Genomic DNA, 25,532 nt, shown 5'->3' on the forward strand with positions numbered 1-25,532 from the left:
AGAGGGGTAAAAAGCAAACAGTGACTATATACAGAGCATTAGTTGTGCTATGACTAGTATAAATTTGGGATAATATAAATACTCTGTGACAATATAATTAAGAGTGGTGTCTTAGTGGGTTGCATTATGAGGGAGCTGCATTAAAGTTGAATAGATAAATATAACTTATCATGTGTTGGCTTTCAAGTTCTCAACATTGTAAATGCAAGTTTAAGCATTTTTTGTAGGATTATAATCCATAAGCATGTGATCAAATAGACATACTGAGTTTTAAAGACCTGTAAATAGCATATGCTGCTGCAACATGGTCTTTCTCATGATCATCTAGTTTTTATATAAAAATAATTAACATTCTTTGTGAATAACAATAATGTGAATTTCATTATTGGGGGATCACTAAAGAAACATATCAACAGGAACAGTTTGTTTCAGTGATACTTTCCCTTTGGTTACCTAATTCTGTGAGTTATTGTACCTGTCTGAGAAATAAAGAGGAGCTCACATCTGCTCCAACTCTTGCTGTTTTGGTCACAGGGGACACATCTGTTGTTCTCTGGTGGTTCACAACATGTGGTGCCAGTGGTCCACGCGGGCCAACTCAAGCTCAGTGCGACAGTGCCTATAAGAACAGCAACGTGTCAGTGACAGTGGAGAAAGAGGGCAGGCTCCGAGGAGTGCAAGTCTGGAGAGTACCAGCCACAAACCGATACCGGTGAGTAGCAGTGGTAAGGCAGCCGTGTTTAGCTACTTTTTGTTTGTTAAGCCTCCACAAGAGTAAGTGTGGGAGCATCTGTGCTGAGTGGGTGGATGGGGCACTGAAGTAGGAGAGAAATAGGAGCTCTGGCTGTAAGAATCTGTGTCTGTGAGCTACTGTGAAGCATGGAAGCGTGAATGGTGCCTTAGGAGAAATCAGAACAGGAGTGACTGTGGGCATGTGGTCAAGTGGAAGTGCTGTTGTCATTTCAGTCCCGAAGTCTTGGTCTTCTAGATTTGGCTATACCAGCTCATGCTATTTGCTCCCGAAGTCTCTGTCTCCAGTGCTCTAGTTTAGAGTTGGTCTATCCTCTTGAGCAGCCTTAGCTACATGAGTCTCAGAGAAAGAATAGCCATGAAATGTGGCAGCAGGGGAGCCTGCTCTGAAGCAATGGCTTTTTGAAGGTGCAGTCTGGGGAGAGCTTGCAGATGGAGTTGCTTTGGGGATGACAAGTGTGAGATTCGTCTCTTTAACTACTTACTTTTTCTTCCAGGATTTCTGCCTATGGAGCAGCCGGGGGAAAGGGAGCCAAAAACCACAATAAGAGGTCCCACGGGGTCTTCATCTCGGCCACCTTCCAGCTGGAGAAAGATGAGCTGCTGTACATCTTAGTGGGGCAGCAGGGGGAGGACGCCTGCCCTGGGGTGAGGGCTGCACAAGCACATGTGGGCAAAAACTTTGCACTTACGATGCAGTGGGTGGCTTGGAGTTTGATGATGAAAGATAAAAATTACAGAATTCAGCAATACAATCCAGTCAGGAGACTGGGAAGAACCAATAAACCAAGTTAGAAAGAATCTCAAAACAAATACAAAGAGCTCTGAAAAGAAAAACAATCCCAAAATGCACAAACAAATATGAAGCCCACAGGAACTTTGCTTTAAGCTCCTGGTGTTTGAATTAAGTTGTTCAACAGCTTTCTTCTGCTTATTTTAAGCAGGGAGCTAGTACGCGAGAGTTGTGTGTTCCCTTTCTCGCTTTTCCATAGCTTAGGTTTCTTTCTGTCTGCCAGGATTTCAGATGATTTACTATTATTTATGGGGGCATCCAGCAGCGTTGTGGCTGCACTGTGTTATGTACTCTCTAAGCTTAGAGACTGAGGTCTGAATCCAAAGCCTATCAAAACCAGTGGGAATATTCCCACTAACTTCAGTGGCCCCTGGATTAGGCATTTGTAAAGACAAAAAAAATGATGACAAACAGAAACTGATGATGTGAATGCTTATATATGTGTCCTCTAATGCTAGACCCAATGATTTGAAAGTCCTTTTATCACTTAGGCTTAAAAGTTGCCTCTCTTCATCATGAATTCTTTGATATTGCCTCTTTCCAGAAGTGTGACCTGTCAGCTCATGCCCAGGAATGAAGCTGTTTTGTCTTTTCCCCACAGATAGACTGCTGAGTTTTGGGATGTGTACACTATTGCTGTAGGCACTCAAAGCCGGATGCTGCAACAGATTCTAAAAGCAGCCTTTTTTCACTTTAGATAGTACAAGAATTGTATCTATCTAAATAAAACATACATTTGTATATCTGCAGTTCCCTCTCAAGTGCACTCTCTAGGCTTAGGCCATAATCTGCAAAGCTGTCCATTATTCTCTCTCATTTCATGACTTGTTCTCCAAATTGCAAAGTATAACCCAGCACTAACTAGGTCACTTTGGTAGACTCTGTTGGAAAAGTTGCCATTCATTTTTCCCACTTCCAAAGCCCAACTTCCTTTGGCTTTGGAAATCCTGATGAATCTATATGTTGGGTGACTAATGTTTGTTTTCCTTTCCCTCAAGAAATTCTGCAGTTCCAAATCTTCATTCTCTCGCCTTAGATTTACCCCAGTAGCTTTTCCCTGGTCCTCATCTACTTTGCCATCTTTTGTCCTCATCTTCGAATGAGAGGACACAGTAAAACTGGCACCACACTTCTGGTCTAGATGTGTGACATGACCCACACGAGCAGGGATTTCACCTGCACTGAGACAACATAGCAGTTTCTGAAATCATTCAGACTTCATCATCTGAGTGAAGCTGGGCAGATTTACAAAGTCATTGAAACTCGTGGAACTCAGTGTCACCAAAACAAAAACAAAACCCGACGAAAAACAAACAAACCGACCAAAACAACAAACTAACAAAACAACAACAGCAAAAAAACCTAAGATGGCCAAATAATCTTTACTTTTTTAGCCTTTTCAATGTTCTCTAGCATTTAGCAGGAGTAGGAAGCTGACACTCCAGATTTCTCTTTCAAGATGTGTCAGTAGTTCACTCTTAACTATGCGCATCATCTCTGTCTGCTTTATGCTTTTATGGCCTTGAGAAATACTTCATAAATACAGCAGTAACGAAGTTCTGAGAATTAGTCCATTTAGTCCATAATTCAACACATTTTAATGTTTGTGGGTATAAGAAGTTCTAAATATGCAAAATATGATGTGATATGAATAGTGAGTTATTGTTGTATTGCTTTGGGGTTTTTTTCTGTGAGCATTTGTATTTTCACTTGCATGTGTAAACCAAGTTTGCAAATCAAAGGTAAAAGACAAATACATCCCTCAGCTGTTGGTCGTTGTAGAAGAGTTCACTTTCAACACAGATAACATATCCTGATTTATGTATGTCTGATATACATCACAAACAATCAAATATTAATATATTGACATACACAGAAAACTCAATAGTTGGATTTTGCTGATATCTCTGTGCATCTCTTGTCTGCTTTCAGGGCAATCCTGAAACCCAGAAGATCTGCTTAGGGGAGTCTTCTCTCATTGAGGAAGATTACAAAAAAAAAAAGGACCTGAAGGACTGGGCTGGAGGAGGTGGGGGTGGAGGAGGAGCAACCTACATCTTTAGAGTAAGTATTTCCTCTTTGCATCCTGCCTGAGCAGTGTCCAGCCAAACAACTAGCTTTCACTGTCAATCATGGCAAATGGCACTCTGTTCTTAAAAAACAGGTGATGAAAAGGTAGTCTACCTCTCCTGTCTTTCCCTCTCTCCGTATCTTTCTGCCTCTCTTTGTCTTTTTGTCTTTTTAATTTAAATTCTTTATTTCTTTTCATATCCTTGACCATACTTGTCACTGTCACTAAGCTAGCTGAACTGGGTCCTCAGTTCTTGATAGCTCAGGCCTGGGAATCACACCAAGATCCCACTTTAATGCTGGCAGCAGCCCTACCAATAAAAACCAAACCCAAAACCGTAGTGTTCAGTTAAACAGTTATTTTTGTACACAGAAACACCATGTGAAACATTTTTGTAATGCAGTTAGGAAACAATTAGTAGCATTGCCCTGGCCTTGGGCCACTCTTTGTTGGGATTTTTTCCTGCTTTTTGATGACTTTATGAGTTGACATATCCAAGGGATGTGAAGTTTTTCTGATGTTTAATGGGGGGTTTTCCAGCAGAAGGATGGGATTTTCGAACCTTTGCTCATCGCAGCAGGAGGAGGAGGAAAATCCTACCTGAAGGCTCAGGACAGCTCCCTGGATGACGTACCCCTGGAGCAATTTGAGAACAGCACTGCAGTACCTGGAGTCAGTGGGAGGACTGGGGCAGCAGGTAAGACACTGAATCCACACAAGGTCTGAACCAAATGACTAAATACACGTGTTGTCTTGTAGTCACAAAGTGAGGGGCTTCTTTTTGATCTTTTGAAATTTTTCTGTGGCAGTAGTTGTTTAGAAATATGCTGGTAGTCTATAAAGGATGTCTTCTTGTGTGTCATCAGATAAAAGAGAATGCATAGGAGAGGTGATAAGTGCTCTGTAGAGGCTATTCCATAGGAGGGCTCCTCTCTTCTATGAAATGACTCAGTGAAAATGATGTTTGGGGGTGGAGCCCACTCCTCCACACTGTAACAATGGCCTTTCAAGTGAAGACTTTCTCCTTACTCTGCTGAAACCCTAACAACAAGAATTTTATTATGGGAATTATACCAGAAATAGAAGCTTATTTATAATCATGTCACAGCTCTGCCTAGAATCCATTCCTAAGAAACAAAAAAAATTCCAGTGCTCTCCATCTCCGGCTGTAATGGTCTTAGAGAGGAGCCACTAGAGTGACACGAGGAAATCAAGTTTATTTTTATTTCCCTGGGAACTCACCATGTCACATGGCTGAAAGTCCTAACCAGTTATCCCAAAGGGGAGTGGTGGGCTCCTTAATTCCCTAATGCCACTAGGAATTGGTGCTAAGGTGCTAGTTACGCAGCACATACCACAGGTTATGCATTAGATTTCCGCTTTGTTATCATCCATGACAACAAGGAGCTTGTCTGTATATTATCTTATTTGTAAAGAAGAAATTAATAAGGGCCAGTCTCTGTCTCTTTTCCTCCGCTCGTGCTTCACTCACCTGTTCTTGTTTTGTTCTCTCACTCTGTGACTGTGAAGGTGGAGGTGGTGGCTGGCAAGATGAGACTCTGCTTCCTCAGGCTGGGAAGTCACTTCTGGAAGGTGGAGAAGGGGGTCAAGCTTGTCCCCAAGCACTAGCCAAGCTCCAGTGGGACACGTCTGGTGGCTTTGGTGGGGGAGGAGGAGCTTGTACTTCTGGTGGTGGAGGCGGAGGCTACAGAGGTAGGTCTGCTGGAAGAATAGTCGCGCTGTCTAATTTTGTGCACTTCAGAGCACCTGCAGTTAAGGGCTAGAGCTCTCAGTGCAGAGGTGCTCTGCTGCAGAAGGTGATTCACAGATACTTCGTGCTGAACGGTATGAAACCTGACCTACTCTTCACCATCTCACTTTAATTTGGGAAATCAAGGTTATAGAAGTGTTCCTACATGATTTAGTACTTGGAAGGTGTGCTGAATCACCCCTTTGTTCATCCCCAATTTGCCCAGGGAAAATGTTCCATGTCTTTTTTTCTGTTTAGTGCAAATATGTTTTTACCTTGCTGAACTGAGAAACCTACAGTGGAATAAGTCACTCCACTAGCCTGGGTACTGGCCTGGCTGGGTCAAGTGAGCATTTATCTATCAAGGACATTTTACATATTAATATGTCACTGGAAGGTTGCAGAGTGACCCCAGGTGAAAAGAGCCAGGAACGAATGCAGCCCTTAAGAGGCATCACAGTTTTGCAGCATGTAGCACTGATCAGCTGCCGTACTCTTCTTTCCCCAGGGGGCCATGCCTCTGATAGTGATGATATCACAGCTGGTGGGCAGGATGGCATCTCTTTTGTGAACCCCATTGGAGAGATCTTCTTGCATCCCCTGGCAGGTATAATATACTACTTTTTCATCTTAGTTCTTCTTTTCCTCCTTTTTCCTTCTTCCTCTGTATTTCCTCTTTCCTGCTCCCTCTCTTCCTGTCTTTGCTTTTTATGTGTTTAATTCAGACATATTTCACTCTACAGGCCAGACATTTGGCTCTGATTATTTGTTTAAATACATCTTTAGTGCTCTGGGACCTTTTTCCTGTCAATCTCTAAGCCAGGAGAGACACCAGTCATCAAGTTCAACTGCACATCCTCAGTCCCAGACATTTCCAGGTTACTTCACTTCAAGACCTCTCTGTTTGCCTGAGGGACCCAATACTTTCTTCCCTCCTGGCCCTCATCAGGTTTCTGGTGTGTGTCCACACCATGTTGCACTATTTGCTCTCTTGCAGAGAAGTAGTTGTAGGTGCTTGTTGGTTTGTTTGGTGTTTGGTTTGGTTTGTTTTTTTCCTTACCGGAACAAGATGGGAAAAGCTGAACTAAGGCCACCTGTTGTGTCTGATTCCTTGTTCAGCCATGGAGAGTCACGGTGAGGTGGAGGTTCAGATCTATCTTAACTGCAGCCACTGCCACTCAGACAACTGTAAGCGGGACCCTGACACCAACCTGCCGGTCTGCCAATGCGAGATGGGGGCTGTGCTAGCCAATGACAATGTCACCTGCACTGGTAAGACGTGTGGTTTTATCCTGGCTGGATAAAGTCTGTATTCTTTGTATCTTCTCTCCTCTTGGCTTTTTGGATGGTCAGTCCCCCAGGTTACAGCTATAGTGGCTCCAGTGAGCACAGTGTTATGAGAAATGTCAGTAAAACATAGGACTGAAAATTCCTGATGTCCTTTCCTACATGCTGAGCTGCATCTCTGTCACCGCCTCCAACGTTCAGGTTTGGATTAGGTAGGAGGTAAATATCTGTAAAGAGACACTGTAAATTTCCTGAATGGGCAGAGTGTATCAGATATTTAAGCCTAAATACCCCCCTGGTATAACATACCAGCTACCACTGAGTTATTTAAGCCACAAATTACTTACCTCCACAGCAGTTTCCCACTGTGCCTGTTCAGCTGATGTCTGGTATTCACTGTAATTTCCTGACACAGTCTTTTGGAACTACAAAGCATCAAGGCTGCAGAGAGTTTCAACTGATGAGCAGCGATGTTACCCATTAATAGAAATCTGAAGAATGGCTAAGAAATCTGTGCTTTATCAGTTAGTTTTCTATCTTTTTTTTTTTTTTTTAATTATGTAGGTATTTTTTCAGCCTCCAGGGCTGTAGAGGGGATTCGCTGTAATTTTTATAAAGTTGTTTGGCTGTGATCTCTGTATTGTTTTTTGAAATAGGAGCAACATGCAGAGGGATGCTTTACAGGACCTCTGGTTGTTTTCTGATTAATGTGTCTCTGTTTTTCTTTTTCCAGTGCCCCAGGGTCCTATACCAGAGGGACACCTGCCTCTCCCACTCCTCCTCGCTGTGGTGGCTGTGATTGTGGTGCTTGGAATGATCCTCACTTGTGGCAGCCTATCTATCCGTAAGAAACACTCCTTATCACCTTTTGACTTGGCTTTTCCCAATTAAATTAGACAAAAGGAGACCATGCAACCACACGCTACTACTTTTAATACTTGGAGCCAGAGTGTTGTGGTCTCCCAGGTGGATGAGAGGGACAGAGAGGAAGAAGTGATAGAAAACATCTCCAGGTAGGCATAGGCACAGTCTCAAAGGGTAAGAACTGCTCTCTCCTGGTCTTTGCTACACAGAAAAGAGCCTGGGAAACCCTCTTAGCAGGCGTTTCTTTAGCAGCCACTGCTATCTAGGCTGAAGTCACAGACTGTAATTAGACATATAATTAATTCAGGGATATGGTATGCTTTTTGGGACTGGATGCCAGCAAGGTGTTTTGTGAAGCAGCCTTTCCTCAACCAATTTATAAAGAAGCAGAGGAAACCTAAGTTGCTCCCAGGTGATTAGGAGTCTGCAAGAATAAGACTGTTTGCATATCCAGTATTAAATAACTACAAAGCATGGAGAGAAGAGTGATACTGGTGAGCTACAGATGCTTGTTGAGCATTTATAATTATGAAGTTGGTTTCTTTCTGTTCTTTGTGTCTGGCATTGCCTTTTCTCTCCAGGTGTTGATCTTGTTTGTGCATTTTCATTTGTCACCCATCCCCCAGTTTATCACCTTAAGAAGCAGCAGCTGGAAGGAGCCAGAGCACGACTGCAGAGCCCAGAATATAAACTGAGCAAAATCCGCACATCAGCCATCATGACAGATTACAACCCCAACTACTGCTTCGCAGGGAAGGCCGCCACTCTGAGCGAGCTGAAGGAGATCCCACGGAAGAACATCTCTCTGCTTCGGTAAGGCTCGCTGCAGGGGTTATTCTCTGGCACAGGAGAGGAAAGGCAGCCTGAAGCAAAGACAGAGGTAGGGCTCATGCTTATTTTACTCATCATCAAGGATCCAGTACAAGAAAATGAGGGCCACCTGTCTGACTAACTGGGAAGCACCTGGTCCAAGCCAGCCAAAGTACAATGGATGTGACACTTACTATGTTCTCGAACATATTTTGATTCCGTAATGTTCTCAAGCAGAAGTATAAATTAATGAGTCTCCTGTTCCATGTTCCCACACAGAGCGTAGGGTATTTCACCTCTGTGTTTTTATGTGATGTCCTGGATTACACTTCCCACCTGGCTGTAACTCCCCTCCAAATCTATAGCAGTGGGTTTTTTTCAGTATTTCCTGTCACAAGGAGATGTCCTGTCACAAGGAAATACATGCTAGATTGCTCTTTGGCTCCATAGTATCCAGACAGTATTGATCAAAGCTACCTAAACTTCAGAAGGAAAAGCTTGATCATTCTTATATGCTGTCTTACACCATCTCCTGAAGACATGAGCTTGCAGCTACCTTATTCTGTTGTTCTCCAGTTCTTTCTTGCCTTGTTATTGCCATACTTGGTGATAGGGCCCCAGAACTGAGCAGGTTGTTTTATTTGTTCAGAACCATAAGGATCCAACCTCCTTGCTTTAGTGACAGTAACAGAAAATACCGAGAAGTTACGTTTAGAAGGTTTGAGATGAAAACAAAGCTCTGTTGTTGATGCCATCTCTTACAACAGGTTCTATTCCTGTTCTTGGACAGGATGAAGAGAAGAGCTTAGCCAATGCTGGATCCAGGGGTATAGCAACATCTGTTCTCTCTCCTTTTTTTTTCTTCCAGGGCGCTAGGACATGGTGCATTTGGTGAGGTTTATGAGGGAACTGTGGTAGGCATTGCAGGGGATCCCAACCCTCTTCAAGTAGCTATCAAGGTCAGTACACACAAATTTCTTATACAACAATAATTACCCATAAAAGCTGTATTATCTTTTTACTATTCCAGTTGGAGATTGACGCTCATCATATGCATAATGGCATATGCATGTGTGTGATGCAGGCTTCCGCACATTGCTGCACCTGGGAATGATAAACTTTGATTTTTAAGCTGTATAGTACAAGCAGCAGGTTGAAAGCAAAGCTTCTGTCTGGTCTGCCACATGCCTAATGGCTGTAAGTTGTGATCTAACTAGGAGGAGAATCTAAAAAGGACAATCTGTCTTGTAATTTTCATTTATGTTACTCAGGAGAAACAGAATCAGTGCCCTCAGATGGGAAATTGTGTGAATTAGTGACCTGGAGACTGCATAATACAATTAGTTAAAATAAAAGAAAAAATTCTAAATCAACATAAATATAGCTTCCTTGAAATCAACACAGAACCATCAGTTCACCCTAGAAGAGAATCTGACACAATAGCTTTTTTGCCACAATGATTTAGAGATCTGAGTAGCCAAGAAACAAAGAAACTTAAGGGGAAAAAATAGCAATGAACAGATGCTTTGGGGACATCACAGACTAGAACAGGATTTCTAAATCTTGTACAAAGAAAAGAAAGCCCTGTCAAAAATTATCATGAAGCATTTATGTGACAGCAAACAGTAAACATCTATAGTAATGCTGATATATTTTTACTTCTGCATTTCAGCGGTTTTGAGTGCTTTCTCCTAAGTTTTTCACATGACGTTACTGTATTTTTTCTCAATTACATTTCCTTTATACTGAGAGTAATGTTTGTCTACCATATGTAAAACTTTCAGGTAGTCTCTTAATATTGCACAGCTTTAAATATATGCTACTGTGAATATATGTTGTGATATCATACTAATTTCTATGTCATTAATGGCAAGCAATAACAGGCTCTTTTTCTGTGAAATTACAGCTGTTGGCTCAGGATTTGTCAGTTACTCAACCCTGAAGTTAAGGATGCTCATAGCCTGCTTTTGTTCTTTTATAAGCTGGTGACTCAGAGAATCAAATCTACTTCCAGGAGTTCAGCCCAAAACGTAGTCTTCGTTAATAAAAATAATTTCTATTGTTGTTTGTCCTGTTTTTCAAAATGCTCTTCAAAAAAAAAAAAAAAGTGAAAGGATCATGGCATTTTGTTATGAACTCCCCTGTGCCACTGAACGAATGTGCATGAAAACCCAGAGCAGACACCAGCAAGCAGTTGTAACTGCCCAGCCCAGTTTCACAGCCCAGCCCAGAGGAAGCAGCAGAGCACAGTGGCAAACAAAGCAGATCAGCGTGTTGTTCAGTCGTGACAGTCCAGTGAGGATGTCACCAGTTTTGGAAGTCTCATCAATGATGGCTACTTGTTTGGGTGCTGTCTGCCCACCTACCCACTTGTTCACCCGCTTACCCTGAACATCACCAAAAGGCTGTTATTTGCCCCTGCTGGAGACTGGTAGAGTATCCATGGGGCCCAAGCTGTGACCACCACACTCACCTTGCTTTGCAATGGGGTGTATCCGTCCTGATCTGGCTTTGCAGAAGAAGTAGGTTCAGACTGGAAATAAATGAAAAAATGCATTTGCAAATGCTCCACATATTGCTTGTGGATGTTCCACAAACTTAATAGATCATCCGCGCTGTCCTGTGTGTAGGAATCACTTATTTCAGACAGCAAAATGCAACCCTGTCTTCTGTAACCCACACTACTGATGGCAAGAACTGTTTCCATGCCAGCCTCACCACACTGAGCAGTAAATGTCCCACCTCTCCGTGTGCGGTTTGGCAGCAGGCGCTACGCACAGCTGTGGCTGAACCACCTCGTAACGTTACAGCACTGGGCACAATGGCGGGTGCTGCTTCTGCTGCTGCAGGCACTCTCAGGTCATGTTTATCAGTGGCAGATGCTCTCCAAATCTGCTGGCAGGAGAAAAAGCTATAAGGCCACGTGACACAATTATTTGAATCATGTGGCTGTATGTATCATGTGGCATGGAAGCATGTGCTGCAATGTGGACATATAGAAAAGGGAGAATACATGAATACCTGTCATTTTTAAGTGCTTAAGAGGTCTGTAATTCCCTGCCTGATGTCTTTCTTGATGTGTACCTGAAGCCGTTTTGCTCCAGAACACTGCATATATAGTTAAATGCATGCAAACAGTCTCCAAGTAGGTCTCCAGTATTCTGTTCTAACTTTCACTACCAAATGAGTCACGTGCAGTCCAATAAACTGGGCACTGAAAAGATGAGCCTCTCCTTGTAGGTTCCTGAAGTAATTAAAATCTTAGGTGCTTGTTCTATTTTTTTTTTCTTTTTGCTTTACTGGTCACCTAAATGTTCTCAGTTCTTTGATGGGATGGTCCTCACTGTCTTTACCTCTCAACAGACCCTGCCAGAAGTCTGCTCTGAGCAGGATGAGATGGATTTCCTGATGGAAGCATTGATTATCAGGTATAGTTTAAGGTTTTTGTACTGATGGTGGGCAGGGGGAAAAAGAGTAATGCAGATAATAAGAGTCATTAATCCACCTGCTTGGGTTTGAAAAAGAAATCCAGCCTTATTTTTCACCAGGTGGCATTTTAGTAGCATGAGAGTTACTGATTTCAGCTACTTATTCATCTGAAACAAGGTAACCAAGGTTCTTTTGTTGCATATCTGTTGTGGTTTAATTCCCGTAGTCAACTCAGCCCCACACAGCAGTGGGATGGGGAGAGAATCAGAAGGGCAAGAAAACTCATGGGTTGAGATAAAAACAGCCCAATAGGTAAAGCAAAATCTGCGTGTGCAAGCAAAGCAACATAAAGAATTAATGGCTTCATCACATGTAACAGTGACTTGGGAAGACAAATACCAAACTCTGAATGTCACCCCCTTCCCCCTCCTTCCCTCAGCTTTTATTGCTAAGCATGACGTCACGTGGTGTGCAATATTGCTTTGGCCAGTTGGAGTCAGCTGTCCTGGCTGTGTCACCTCCCAACTCTTTGTGCACCCCAGGCTCCCTCACTGGTGGGGTGGTGTGAGAAGCCTTAACGCTGTGTAAGCACTGCTCGACAATCGCTGAAATATCAATGTGTTGTCAACACTGTTTTGATCACAAATCCAAACCATAGCACCATATGAGTTACTGTGAAGAAAATTAACTTTATCCTACCATAACCAGTGTACCCGAACAAAAAATTCTGCTGGTTGGTTCTGCTGGTCATGTTCAGAGGAGGAAAAAGGCACAACATTTTTGTACAAACATGTTCTGTGTTTGAAATGTTTTCCTTTTCAAAGAATCCCATTGCCCCTTTTACTAAGTATAAGTCATATCCTGAAGTCCTTGCTAAAACAAATTTTCGAAGATGAAGTGGAAATCAATAGAAAAGCTAAAGATTAGAGCCACCTGTGCAGTGACTCAGAAGCTCAGCCTCTGCAAAACCAGCACCAAGGTGGTACAACACAGCCTGTGTGCCAAGGAGGTGAGGTTTTAGGCTTGGATGCTGGGGCTCGAACTAGAGTATCTCTTGCAAATAAGAGTTTTAGAAGAGCAGGTTTGTCAGCTGAAGAAGGAGAAAGTGTGGAAAGCTTTTCCCATTGTGACTTTCAGTTAGTAGCTGAGCGTATGTGCAGCCATTTTACTTTTCCTGTCTGTAGAACTGTTTGCCGTAAGTAAGCTCTTTTTGCAGTTAAGGTCCTGGGCTTTTACCCTTTCTTTGCACAAAAATAGCTCAAACACTGAAACCTCTCTGGGGATAGGGTAGCAAGTATGGTTCTGTGTGTGTAGCTTGCACACAGCCCTTCTCCATGTGTGGCCACTTTTCTTAGATGTCTTCTGGCTTTTGGTGTCTTTGCAAGCTTTACAGAACATTTATAAGGTCTCATGTGCATGGCCTGCTGACAGTGAACTATGAGATCTATAAATCCTGCCCAGAAAATAAAACAGTCAGCCATTCCTATTACCACCTGCATTTTAAGTATTCCAGTCTTGGAATTTACTTCATTAATCCAAATCCATAACCTTAAAATGATAGCATAGTCAAGGGTGACTTTAAAATAATAGTATAGTCAGGGTTGATTGTAAGTGATTAAAATTTATGCAGTTTTAATACGTGCATCACAAAGTTCCGCTTCTCATTGTCTGGCCCAGCTCATACATGGATACTGGTTTTCTGCTATTAAAGCATGAATCTCATGACATAGTGTCACTTCCTAAGGTCTGCAAGAACTTTGGCAGCTGAACAGGAGGTAACACTGATGTATGTTTTTTTAAAGAGCAATTTCAATCAATTACAGAGTACTTTGATTCATTTAGTAGCACATGACACTTTCTCTTCCTCAACTTCCTTTCCATTTTTAGTTCCTGTATTATGCAGGTATTCACTATCCAAGGGAAGATGCTGGTTTTGAATGGCTGAGTCTTACTGAGGTTCTTGACAATCTCAGCTTTCTTTTGTGAAAGGCGGAATGCCATCACATAAGCAGCTGCTGCAGTAGGTATTAGCTAAGCCCCTCTTTGGCAGACTAGATACTGAACTGAGTCCACCAAACCAGACACCAGTATATTTGTAATAACCAATGCTGAATTAAAATCCCGACCAGTCAGGATTTTGTTTCACAAACGCCAATAATATTTGCATATTTGAAGTCCTTAGCTTTCTTTTTCTCTCACACCACCCCTGTCTTTCAGTCAATGTGTCCATTAAATTCTCTCTTCACAGACAGAAGGCTCTGCTTTACTTTCAGCTTTTTGTACCTTCCAGTGAAAGCTTTTCATGGATAAAGCCAGGCATAACCCTGATCTTGGGGCTATCATAATCAGAGAGGTGTTTTGATATGGCTCAGGTAGGAATTTGCTTGATAACTTGCACTGCATCAGGATTTGCTTCAATCCAGGTTGTCAAAGCTCAAGGCACAGTGAGTGTGATGGATGTTGGCCGGGTACTAATGCTGTCTTTCTCTTCCATGTTGCTGTGATCTTGGCTTTCAGTAAGTTCAATCACCAAAATATCGTGCAGTGCATCGGTGTTAGCCTGCAGACGCTGCCTCGCTTCATTCTGCTTGAGCTCATGGCTGGAGGAGATATGAAGAGCTTTCTTCGGCAGAATCGACCCAGGGTGGTGAGATAAGTTCCATGATATGCTTCTGTTTTATTTTAGTACAACTGTTTTTATGAACTGGATAATGGCACTGAAATGAAGCAGGGCTGTGTATATTTCCCAGCTCCTACAAAATTCTGGATGCTTGATGTAAGCAGATGTCAGTGAGAGAAAATGAAAGCAGTGCCAGAACTCGTCTATTAGTAACTGAGAAGGAAAGAGTAAAAATCCTGTCCTGCCATTCCAGAGTTCTCTCTCAAGTGGATTACAAATTAAGTGGCTTTCTTTCCTCAATGTTTGCCTTGTTTTCTGTGCACTGTGATGGTGTGTGAGGAGCTGAAGTTATAACAGTGATGTACAGTAGTGGGAGTTTGTAGCTCTAGGTCCTCAGCAGGTGTGCATCAGCACCATATAGAGATGCATAAATTTATACTAGTTGAAGAGCTGAGCCTGCTTGTAACACTGAGACAGGGATCTAAATCAGTGCAAATGAAACGATCAAGTAAAATATTTTGTTTAAAAAGACCCCACCTTTATAAAAAGCTGTCATGAGTGGTTTTGAAGTTTATCTCTGATTTCTAATACCATATTGATGCCAACCAAGAACAGTGAATATTTGGAATTAATTAGTTTCAATGTTCTTAAAATAAACAGCTGATTCAAGATAAGTGTTCTTGCTTCTTAACTGTGATCTCAGGCACCTCTGTTAAATAAGTATATATCTCTGCTTGAGTGGAGACTTCAAGAAAAAGAAGGGTTAGGCCTGATTCTGTGTTATTTCTAGTTGTATTGAGGTGCCTGTGCTGGCTGCCTGCAGGGGCAGGAGGAGGCTGACTAGTGCCTCATGTACTCCTACACCACAGGATGCAGCTGCAGAGCTTCTCCCACACACACACATACACCCCAAATAGTTATGACAATATAGCTTCATGTGTGTATACTCCTATGCTGGAATTAACATGTTGTTAAAAGATCAAGCTTAATATCTTCTTTATACAGAAGTAAATATACGAATTAAATGCACTTACAATGGTATAACAGCATCCAGACGGAGGAGTTTGTATATCTTTATTTTTGGTATATATAGTGAAAGTGGTACAACTTCTGTGAGTAGATAAAGTCCGTGGGCAGCAGAGAATAATAAATACTCTTATTTGAATATTATGTATAGTTGTAATATAAAGAACAGTTATTTTTAAAATATCATGTGAAAACAAACCTGCTGCTGTATTAGCTATTACATTTTTAGACACCAAATACAATAGTTGAAGTCCCCTTAGTGCTCAAAAAAATGTCCCTGTACAGCTTTTCTGAAAACAGAACTAGCCCCATCATTAGTGTGTTTCATGACAAGTTTCCCTGGCTGCAGAGAAAATCATGTCCATCAGTCCTCTGACAGAGGGATACCAGAGCAGCGAGGAGGTCTGGCAGTCTGTGGTTCTATTTCTCCTCCTCGCTCTTCATTTCCTCTCCAGAAGTGCCTATTTTATAACTATAATAATTCTCCCTGGCAGATGTCCAAGAACTTTGAACAATAATTTGCCTAGCCAATAAAAATAGTGCTCAATGGCTGTAGTGTATGTTATGTGGTTTGAGCATGAGAAATTACAGCAATAACAGCATCCAGAAACAAAAGCAGAAACAAAAAATGATTTATTTGATATCTCTTGGGCTTTTGATCAGCATTGTAGTAATTTCTCCCCAGCCTTCCAAGACCAATACAGAAGTTCCTGGAGAAACAGCAAGGAAATTTCCCCATGGGGAAATAAATGACGGGATGAAAATAAGCAGGACTCCTGGAGAAAGACTTCTTTATTGTTCTGGGTTAGGGAAGTGCAGACATCCTGTGGTGAAGCGTCCCTTTTTTTCATGCTGGTCCCGAGGGTAATCTGTCCTTCCATAGGAGCGGATAAGTTGATGAATGCTGACTGCTGGTACAGAGATGTGCACTTGTGCATCTTTGCTCTGTCTCTGAGTTCACAGGCTAATTTCTATTGATAATTTATTAACTCACTCTTTAAAAGTGGGTAGGTTTTTTTCTCTCCCATCTTATCTTTTAAACCTGCCTGTTGTTTGATTTCTCAAAGTCCAACACCAGCAGGAAATCATTCTCCTCCACTCCCTTTACCAGACTGTTCAGGCTAGGCTATAAATCTCTTACCAGCTGGCAGTCAAGTAGTGTGCTCAGGAGAAGTGAAGTTTTGTGGAAGTTTATGGCTTAAATAAGAGTTCACGCATTTTCTAACTCTGTTGTGATCTACTGATGTTCCTCTTTGCTCCTGACTCATTTAACCCTTCCCCTACCCTGTACATACATCTTTCCCTTTCCCTTCATCTACCTCTTTCTGATTATCCTGTCTGTAGCATTTTCTTCTACTCCACTATTCTTCCCTTACCATTTTCTGTGTGTCCTTTTTCAGAATCAGCCATCCACGCTAACAATGCAGGACCTGCTGAACATAGCTAGGGACATTGCCTGTGGCTGCAAATACCTGGAAGAGAATCATTTCATCCACAGGTGAGGAGAAAGAGTCCCCTCTGATGTATCTCAAGGTGCGTGAAGCTCACAGGGTTTCTCTTTGCAGTGGACCAGACAGAACTAATCTCCACGGGGGAGGCAGAGATTTCCTCTGCCAATCCAGGCTTGTGATCAGATGTCCGGGCTGGTCTCACTTGTTTTTGGTAGGAGTTGGGCTCTGCACTGCTAGGGAGAAAGGAATCTTCTGCTCAAGGTGAAAGTTTCCAGGTGCCTACGATGTAGACACATTTGAGATTAGCCCTGTAGTCCACTAGATGGTAGTGTCACACTGTGTTTGCTTGTCAGACAATAAGGTATCGTTTCTCCTCATCTCCTTATCTCGACTTCATGTTTCCCCTGCACCATCAGCACAGGACAGTCCATAATATTTGAGCCATTGACTAGAGACGGGTAGAGCAGGGATAATAGGAGGAAAACCACAACTCTAAGGCTTCCTTCTCAGCTCAGCGGCTGACCTGTGGTGTGGTCTTAGGGAGCCCGTATTTGTCTGTTCACACTTCTTTTTCCTTTTTTTGTAGAGCAAGGAAGTGTTGATGTGGCAGGCTTCAAATAAAAATAAAATATTATAGAAGAGGTAGAGGTTATTATAGGTAGCCTTTTAAAATTCCAAGTTGGATATTAGACTCCTTTGCTTCTGATTAAGAGTTATTTCAGCTCATAATGTTCCCAGGCAGAGTGTGCAACTGAATTCCTTCCTGAGCATGAACTCCATGCTGAGTTCAGCCCTTGTGTGTAAGGGAAAGGAGAATCCTGCACACAAGAGGGTCACGCAGGCTCTAACTAAACCAACGCGCAGCCTGGAGTTATGCAAGGAGACAACTAATTCACCCACACACACAAGCACGAGTACGTACCCGTGACATTGCAGAGAACAAAGAGGCAGAGCTAAGCAAGAGTGGGTAGAGACTGGAGAAACTGAGGGAAACAAGTGGCAAACAGCAATCAGAGCAAAAAGCCATGAGGTTGAGATATGGGATGTGTTATGGCTTTATGATTGGAGCATATGAGGCAATTTTCAGCCTGCTTTATACTGGAACAATAAACAAGTTCCTTTGAAAAAAGTAGAGTTTTCTGTCATTAAAAAAGAGCAGTAACAGTGTGCAACAAGTTTTGGCTCTTGGATCTCTTAATAAGTATGAGAGGATTAGTATTCTAATTGGAAACTTCAGAGTGAATCACTACAGCTTTTTTTTTTAATCTTTACTGTAATAGTAAAATCCTTCATCAACCTCCACCCACTCTGATCTATTGAATTTATGATAAGGGCCAATTTTTACTTGTGCTGCAAGAAGTCCAACAGAAATTTTTTCCACAAGTGTTTTATAAAACCAAGTTTCATTTTTCCTGTCAGATGGATGTTCCCTGGTTTTCTTATCATGTGTCACTGAGCCCAGCGGTCATCATATAAAGCTTCTAACATTTATGTCAACAAATGGACAGGCTCCAGACCAGTCTCCATGTCAGGAGAGAAATGGAAGAAACTAGTGCTTGGCTCTTTTAAGAGCAGCATATCACTTTTAAAACAAACTCTCTGGGTCAGTTTTTGCACTGTTAGATCTCTAGTATGAGGAGCCTGGAAATGGACTCGCTTTGTTTCAGCCAACAATTCAGGAAATCGATAGAGAAGGAATTTAATTCAGGTTCTGTATTGGTATTTGTTAGTGATGTCAGTATTACTTAGAGTCAGTAGAGGAGGGAAGAAGGTTATCATTACGGATAACAGGTATCCTAGGGGAAAAAGGCAGTGTCGTGGGATTGTGGAGATGTCACTAGGGGCAGATCTTGTCATCTCAGAGTCACAGCTGATGATGGAAGAGAAAGCTGAGCTTGATTTCCAAATTCTGAGGGATTTTTCAAGGCTGGCAGTGAGAAGAAACACATGAGTTGTTCAAGGAGCTCATTTTTCTTGGCAGTCAACAAGACCCCCACAGTGCTATGATTTTTAATGAGTTCCTTTTCAGAAAGCGTATTTAAAATGAACACAAATCCATCAGTCTTGGCCATGCAGTCATCACTGCCATTTGTCACAAGCTAAACCTGCACCCAGCAAACGGCTGCTCCCATATGTAGCTTTGCTTGGTTCCACGGGAGATATTCAGAAGCAACAAAGCAACAGTTTACTGAATCTGGTCCTACACTGACTTTTCAAGCACTTTACTAAGACTACCCAACAGCATCTATAAGTGATGGATGCAATGATGAGGTGCCACTCTTTAAAAAAAGAGAGCAAGAAAGCAATCTGTCTTAATGTGGTTGAAACAAAAGGGGTTGCATCTGTCCCTGATCTGACACTAACCCTGTTTTCTGCCCTAGAGAAAGGAGATGGGAGTGGGGAGTGCTTGGAAAACACTGGGTAGGAAATGTAATGTAAATGCAGTTTAAGAATTGTGGTTAATAAAAATGATAATGTAGCTGACATTATTGGTTTTAATAAGGCTTTTCTCCTCATTTGTGTAAAGATGATTCAACTAAGATTTGTAGGACTGGGTCTAATATTCTTTCTTTATTCCTTTAGCTCCTTTAGAATTATATGTCTGTCTGTCTATCTATCTATATTTTTTTTTTAAAGAGATATAGCTGCAAGGAATTGCCTTTTGACCTGCACTGGAGCAGGACGAATAGCCAAGATTGGCGACTTCGGAATGGCCAGGGATATTTACAGGTAAGTGAAAGGCCATTTCAGTCCTGTGAATAACTCAGGAATCTGTATCACTTTGACTGGTTTGAACTGTCTCATGGAATCTGAAGCAGTGGAACCTTCCATTATGTGTCTGAATTTGATTAGCAGTTAACTAAACTGGAGTTAACAGACTGTAAATTAACACATCTATGCCTACTAGCGAATATACTTCAACTGAGTTTATTCCAGGCTGCGCCCCAGGGAATGCTGCAAACACATGTGGACAATAAACCAAGCATAGGCAAATTTATTAGCTAGTTGATCATAAAGAATCTAAAATAAAAATAAAATAAGATAAAATACAAAAACCCCCACACATATATCTGAGCCCTTGCAGGCTGTGTGACACTCTCCATGCATTTTATCTTTCCCAGAGCAAGTTACTACCGCAAGGGAGGAAGAGCCATGCTTCCTGTCAAGTGGATGCCACCAGAAGCTTTTCTAGAGGGCATTTTCACCTCCAAGACTGATACCTGGTAACAAATGTCTTTTAATCACTTCTGCTACTCAGTGATAAGGGTCGAGAAATGTACTGCTCAAGAAAAAAAAAAAACCAAAGTCTGCTCAGCAAGAATGTTAAAAAATGTCAGAATTTCCCAGAAAAATATTAGAAATCTTCCCTCTGCTTTCAGTAGAAGCACTGCTAAAGAATTCTGAATAAGAATTTAAAAATCTACTGTAAATGAGGGTAATAAAAATTCGCTACATGTAAATGTAGAGTATCATATAAAGGCAATCAAGAAGTGAAAAGAGAAAGCAGTTTAGATTCCCAAGAAGTCTCAGTTCAAAATCCAGACAAATACCATCAGACATTTCTCTCAACCCTCAGTATCTGCCACTCAGTTTCTGTCAGTGACAAGCCCTGCTTACATGTCTTGTAAATGATTCTCTCTGTACCACCCGGGATTACTCTTTTGTGTATTTTTTTTCTGTTGTATAGTATATAAAATGACAGCAGATTTAATCAAAAATCCTTGCTGGTTGTTGAGGAAACAATATTTATATATGGATTCCTCAGGTAACTTGATCTTTCTTCACAATAAGCACCCTCTCAACAGTAGTACATTCATGCACAGGTGCTGGGGAGTGGAAGCTTTCCACTTGCTTAAGAACACCTCTCTCCCTGTACAGTAGATTCTTCAATACACTGTACTGAGACATTGCCTTAAATGCCACACTGACCCAGTTTCCTGAAGTTGTTAGTGACGGCGGAATACAAGGGATTGCTTATCAGTGCCTAACTGTGAGCAGCCGGTACTAAATATTTCGAAGGAAAGTGCGACAGTTCCTGTAATACGCTATTATAAGTAACACGCATGTACTGGAAATTTCTTCCACCTCTGCAGCAAATAGCGACTCCTAAAATTCTGACCCTGCTGAAGGCCTGGCAGAACCATCTTGACTCCCATGGGTCTAAGTTATGCGTTATTTTCAGTGGCACTGCCTAACTGAGCGGGGGATGTAAAAAAGGAGAGCAACTGTATTGTGATAAAAAATATAATAAATGCTGCTGCCTTCCAGTTTCACTGGATATCTCTTACTTGATTTTATTCTTGAGCATCCTGGTCCCAAACACTGACTCAGACATCTCAAGTCTTCCCAAGTAAGGTAGGAATATCCATGCCAGATCTAACAGTTCTTTTCAGTCAGACCGTACATAGCAAAGAGTGCTCTGGCATTTCCTGCTCTAGAAATAAAGAGTGCAGCAAAAAGAACATCAGAGTTATTCAAATATTTCGAAAACTCTGCAAAGCTAGTTTTAGAGCTTGAGCAAAGGTTTTGTTTGATTGGTATGTTATGTCAAAATTGATTCATATTCACACTAATTGCACGTTACTGTGGTTGGCCTACAGTTTCAAAAGGTGGTTGCTGTGGTGTTACCTACACAGCTTCGTGCCAGGTTTGCGGAACACAAATGAAGTGTAATTTGTATTGTTATTCTGATGCAGGTCCTTTGGTGTGCTTCTTTGGGAAATTTTCTCTTTAGGCTACATGCCCTACCCTTGCAAAACCAATCAGGAAGTGCTGGAATTTGTCACCAGTGGAGGAAGAATGGATCCACCAAAAAACTGCCCAGGACCTGTGTAAGTATTTCTGTACCTCCACAAGCCAAAGGATAGTGGGTATCAAACTGGTTGGACAAAGGCAACTAGACACCTTTAGTCAGGGAACAGTGACTGCCACCAGTGTTGGGTGGGTATTATCGAATGTCTCTTGAGCCACTGCCTCTTGCAGGCAGCTTGGAGCACTATAGGGTTTGCTTTAAGTAGTGGTCCCCTCCTGGCTCAGGATCCAAGGATGCAGAAACGACATCTCCGTTTTTGCTCTCTTTCTTTGGGCCATGTACTGAGTCCACTTCCTTTGGCCCTATGATCACTTCATACTGAAACACGTTTTACACAATTATCTTTCTTGATTTATACTTTTTTTTTTTTTTTTTAAGGTACCGGATCATGACACAGTGCTGGCAGCACAGCCCAGAGTATCGGCCAAACTTCTCCACCATCCTGGAAAGAATCAAGTATTGCACACAGGTATTGGTCTTTGGTAACCAAGTGGATGATAGTCTGTAGAATGCCAGCTATCCAAAGGCTTGAGTGCCCAAAACAAGTCAAGAGTCCTGACAGACAGATCTAATTACTTTCACAATTGTGGTGGTGCTATTGGCTCAACTGCTCTTTTCACTTGGGTTTTCCGGTATCCATCCTCACTCTCCCATCTTCAGCCCAACCAAAAGGAGATTATACTGTTCTTGTGCATGCAAGTGGATGCTTTCAGCTCTCAGCTTGTTCAGTAGCAAAATATCCTTCACTTTGTGATGGAAAGGTACTTAGAATCTCTTTCAGGGCCCATATTCTGACCTTACCTAATGTTGCTCGAAAGCCACAGCTGAATTGGTATGGAGTGCAGGGAGGAATGAGATGGCACGGTGAGTTCACCATCCGGTAGCATTTCACAGCTACAGGCCTGGATCCAGCCTCCTGAGGGAGAAACTGTACACCAGAGACCCCCAGCGTAACCACTGGTTTCAGTAAAGCACAGCCTCTGCTCAAAGGAAGCATGGAAATGAGAGAACATCTTTGCAAGTCCTAACAGCATGCGACACGCAGATGGCACATCGCACCTTGTATGACGTGCAGGAATACTGCCCAAACCTGATGTCAGCCTCTGCCAAAAGCTTGCTCGCTCTCACAGCTATTTCTCTTAAAATGCAGGTGTGACAGTCACCCTGGAGGTGCTCAGGGTGTAACAGATTCTTGTCTCTCTTTTTCAGGACCCCGATGTGATAAACACTGAGCTGCCCATGGAGTGTAGCCCAACACCAGAAGATGAAGGGAGCACGGTCATGCGCCCAAACATTTCCAGTGGGATAGTGCCCCTGCTGGTGAGCCCTTCTCTCACACCCCAGACAATGCCGAGAACACTGGAACCCCACCATGCTGGGCACAAACTCGTACAGTGTCCACAAGAGCTACTGGTGGAGAACCTGAGCAACCGGACTGCTCGAGGGCCCAGCCTGCCGTGCCTCAGCGATTTCAACAGCGGGTCCTGGTTCCAGCAGACCTCAAACCAGAAGCTGGAGCTCAGCAATCCACCAACCCACAGACTTAAAAACAAAACAAAAAATCTTTGGAACCCAACCTATGGATCATGGGTGCTAGAGAACATCTGTCACTTCAGCCCCAGCTGCAAGCTCAAAGCAGCTCCAGAACGGGAAGATTCAGGCTTTGATGGCAATTGCAGTTCTTCTCCTAGCTCTCGGGCATCTCCAGCATCTCCAAGTCGAAGCAACTGCCCTCATCTGGATATCGGTGGGATTGAACTGGTGAAACTCCAGAATTTCCCCTGCGGCAATGTAAATTATGCTTACGATGACCTGTGCTATAGCACGGACCAGCAGCCATCAGCTTTGGCAGAGGTCAGAGCAGCTGTGCTAAGGAGCTCCAGTCTGCACAGAGATGAAAAGCCTTTTTATAAAACAGAAAAAACATCAAGAGAGAGGGACTCCGGTCTGTCTTTGTCAGATGACCTGAGCGTTACTCCAGTGTAACAGAAACGGTTCTTCCAAAGATCAGGGAATGTGTGTGTCTGGAAGGACTGCTTCCTACTTCACTCACTTCCTCCATTTAAGTTCCTTCAGATGGGTGATGTTTCAACATCAGCAATGTTCTGCTTCTTCCTTCTACCTGCCAGATCCTCAGATCGTTAAAGATGGTTGCATTTCTATCTCTGTCTGTAAAATGTGTTCCACTCAACCAGCTTAGAGGTGGAGAACAATGCCATTGCTGCTCTGATTGAGAATACTTCATAAAAGGACTCCTCCTCAATCTGCTCAGGTGAAAAGAAATGGACCTGCCATCCAACTGCTGCATTTGGATGGAAATAATGACCAACACAAGTTGTGGTTCTTTCTGACCGAAGAAACCAAAAACGCACACTGTGCCGGCAGCAACCGACTTGCAAAGGCTGCTGTGTTCCTGAGGGCTTTTTACAGTCCTGGTGACTTACTAATGATGTTCATGCACTGTAAGGGAAGTAAGTAAATAGCAGCTGCATTTGCATCTGTTTTATTAACAGACCCTGTGGAAAAACATGAAAAAGAAGCTACTGCTTAAATTGCAAGCAGTGGGAAGGATGAAAAAAAAAATCCAGTCTCCTCTGAGCATGTACTTTGAAAACAAGCAATGAAGAGGAAAACAAATTTACCATTGGAAAAAACAATAATTGGTGGAGCTGATAGTATCCCTTTGAACAGTGAAGGAAATCTGCTTCTTGCCTCATGGTGTCTCTTTCCTCACAGCTCCTGTTGTGGAAGGGGCAGGTGATTTTCCCAGAAAGGGTGAGCTGCATGGGCAATGAGAAATGGACTGTCTTTATCTTTCAGTGGACTTTACTTGGGATGACCTTCATTTTTGTTAAGTACTTTGATATTCAGAAGTAATTTCCTGTGCTAAGCATTGAGCTGAGTTTCTCTGGCAACTGTCTAGCATTTGAAACACTGGAGTTCTTCTTGGGTTTAATAGCTGCTCCTCTGAGGTAGAAACAAAGTAATGCAAGGCAGGGGCAGCGTGAAGGGGAGCCAACTACAAACACTACCTTGCAGTGCCCTTTCCAGGGGATGGTAGAATCGCTCAACCATTTGTGAAAGCTAAAATCATGAGCTGGCTTCAAACACCTGAGCAGGTCTTCATTTCTCCTCACCTTCCAAGCATACAGACTTGCTGGTAAAGGTAGTTGTTTGTTTTGAAGACAGTTCATTTCTAAGGCTTTCTTCTGTTGCTTGTGGTCTAAACTGATGTTTACTGGTTAAAGCCTGCAAAATAAGGAGACTGAAAAGCTAAATAATTTGGATTAAGCCTGGACAGTCTCAGAAGCATTTTGTCCTTGTCCCGCTCCTGAATGATGCACGACCAGCAGTGGCAAATTACACACTGCCTTCATGTGTAATCAAGTTGTATGGTGAGCTGTCAGTCATAGACTCTGGTTCCTTTCTGAGGGAGGAGGTGCTCTGGTACAAGCTTCATGCGTAGCGATCAGCTGCTCGTACAGTCTGAAGATGTGGGCTGGCAGGAGAGCATTTGCTTTGACCACAGAATCTTCCTGTCCCTGTCTCATTCAGGGATGGACACCACTGAGGTGTGGTACAGAAAAACATAGAATGAAGAGTCTGAATCCATTTGAGAAAAATACATCTTCAGCTCAAGTTTATGCTTTGTTGGTCTGACTTTATAGCTGTTCCAAGCTTCTAATAGTTTTAGGCCTTTGGCTTAGAATGGTTTTATATACCATTATTTCCAGACCTGAGTGGTGATGATGGCCACCTTTTAGTAACGACCTGTGTGGTATGGAAATAATTCCAAATCCGTGTCGGGAAATGACAGGTAGTCAGAGAGCAGAGAGGTTCCTCTGTGCGTGGGCAAATTCCACGAGTG

General features: G+C 42.5%; 1 protein-coding gene across 1 annotated transcript in view; it reads left to right on the plus strand.

Moving 5' to 3' along the window:
* The window catches only part of LTK (leukocyte receptor tyrosine kinase), a 54,511-nt gene extending 30,861 nt beyond the window's left edge, over nt 1-23,650 (plus strand). Inside the window, exons 11-28 of the mRNA XM_065636069.1 lie at nt 535-712; nt 1,248-1,398; nt 3,476-3,607; nt 4,155-4,311; nt 5,145-5,327; nt 5,873-5,971; nt 6,484-6,636; nt 7,385-7,495; nt 8,142-8,328; nt 9,194-9,284; nt 11,689-11,753; nt 14,272-14,401; nt 16,801-16,898; nt 19,489-19,581; nt 19,974-20,075; nt 21,549-21,683; nt 22,043-22,133; nt 22,874-23,650. Coding sequence (XP_065492141.1) covers nt 535-712; nt 1,248-1,398; nt 3,476-3,607; nt 4,155-4,311; nt 5,145-5,327; nt 5,873-5,971; nt 6,484-6,636; nt 7,385-7,495; nt 8,142-8,328; nt 9,194-9,284; nt 11,689-11,753; nt 14,272-14,401; nt 16,801-16,898; nt 19,489-19,581; nt 19,974-20,075; nt 21,549-21,683; nt 22,043-22,133; nt 22,874-23,650 — 2,933 coding nt within the window. The remainder of the gene's footprint in view (nt 1-534; nt 713-1,247; nt 1,399-3,475; nt 3,608-4,154; nt 4,312-5,144; nt 5,328-5,872; nt 5,972-6,483; nt 6,637-7,384; nt 7,496-8,141; nt 8,329-9,193; nt 9,285-11,688; nt 11,754-14,271; nt 14,402-16,800; nt 16,899-19,488; nt 19,582-19,973; nt 20,076-21,548; nt 21,684-22,042; nt 22,134-22,873) is intronic.
* Nucleotides 23,651-25,532: the final 1,882 nt, after the last annotated feature.

This window comes from Caloenas nicobarica, chromosome 5 (assembly GCF_036013445.1).
Source record: "Caloenas nicobarica isolate bCalNic1 chromosome 5, bCalNic1.hap1, whole genome shotgun sequence".
Taxonomy (NCBI): Eukaryota; Metazoa; Chordata; class Aves; order Columbiformes; family Columbidae; genus Caloenas; species Caloenas nicobarica.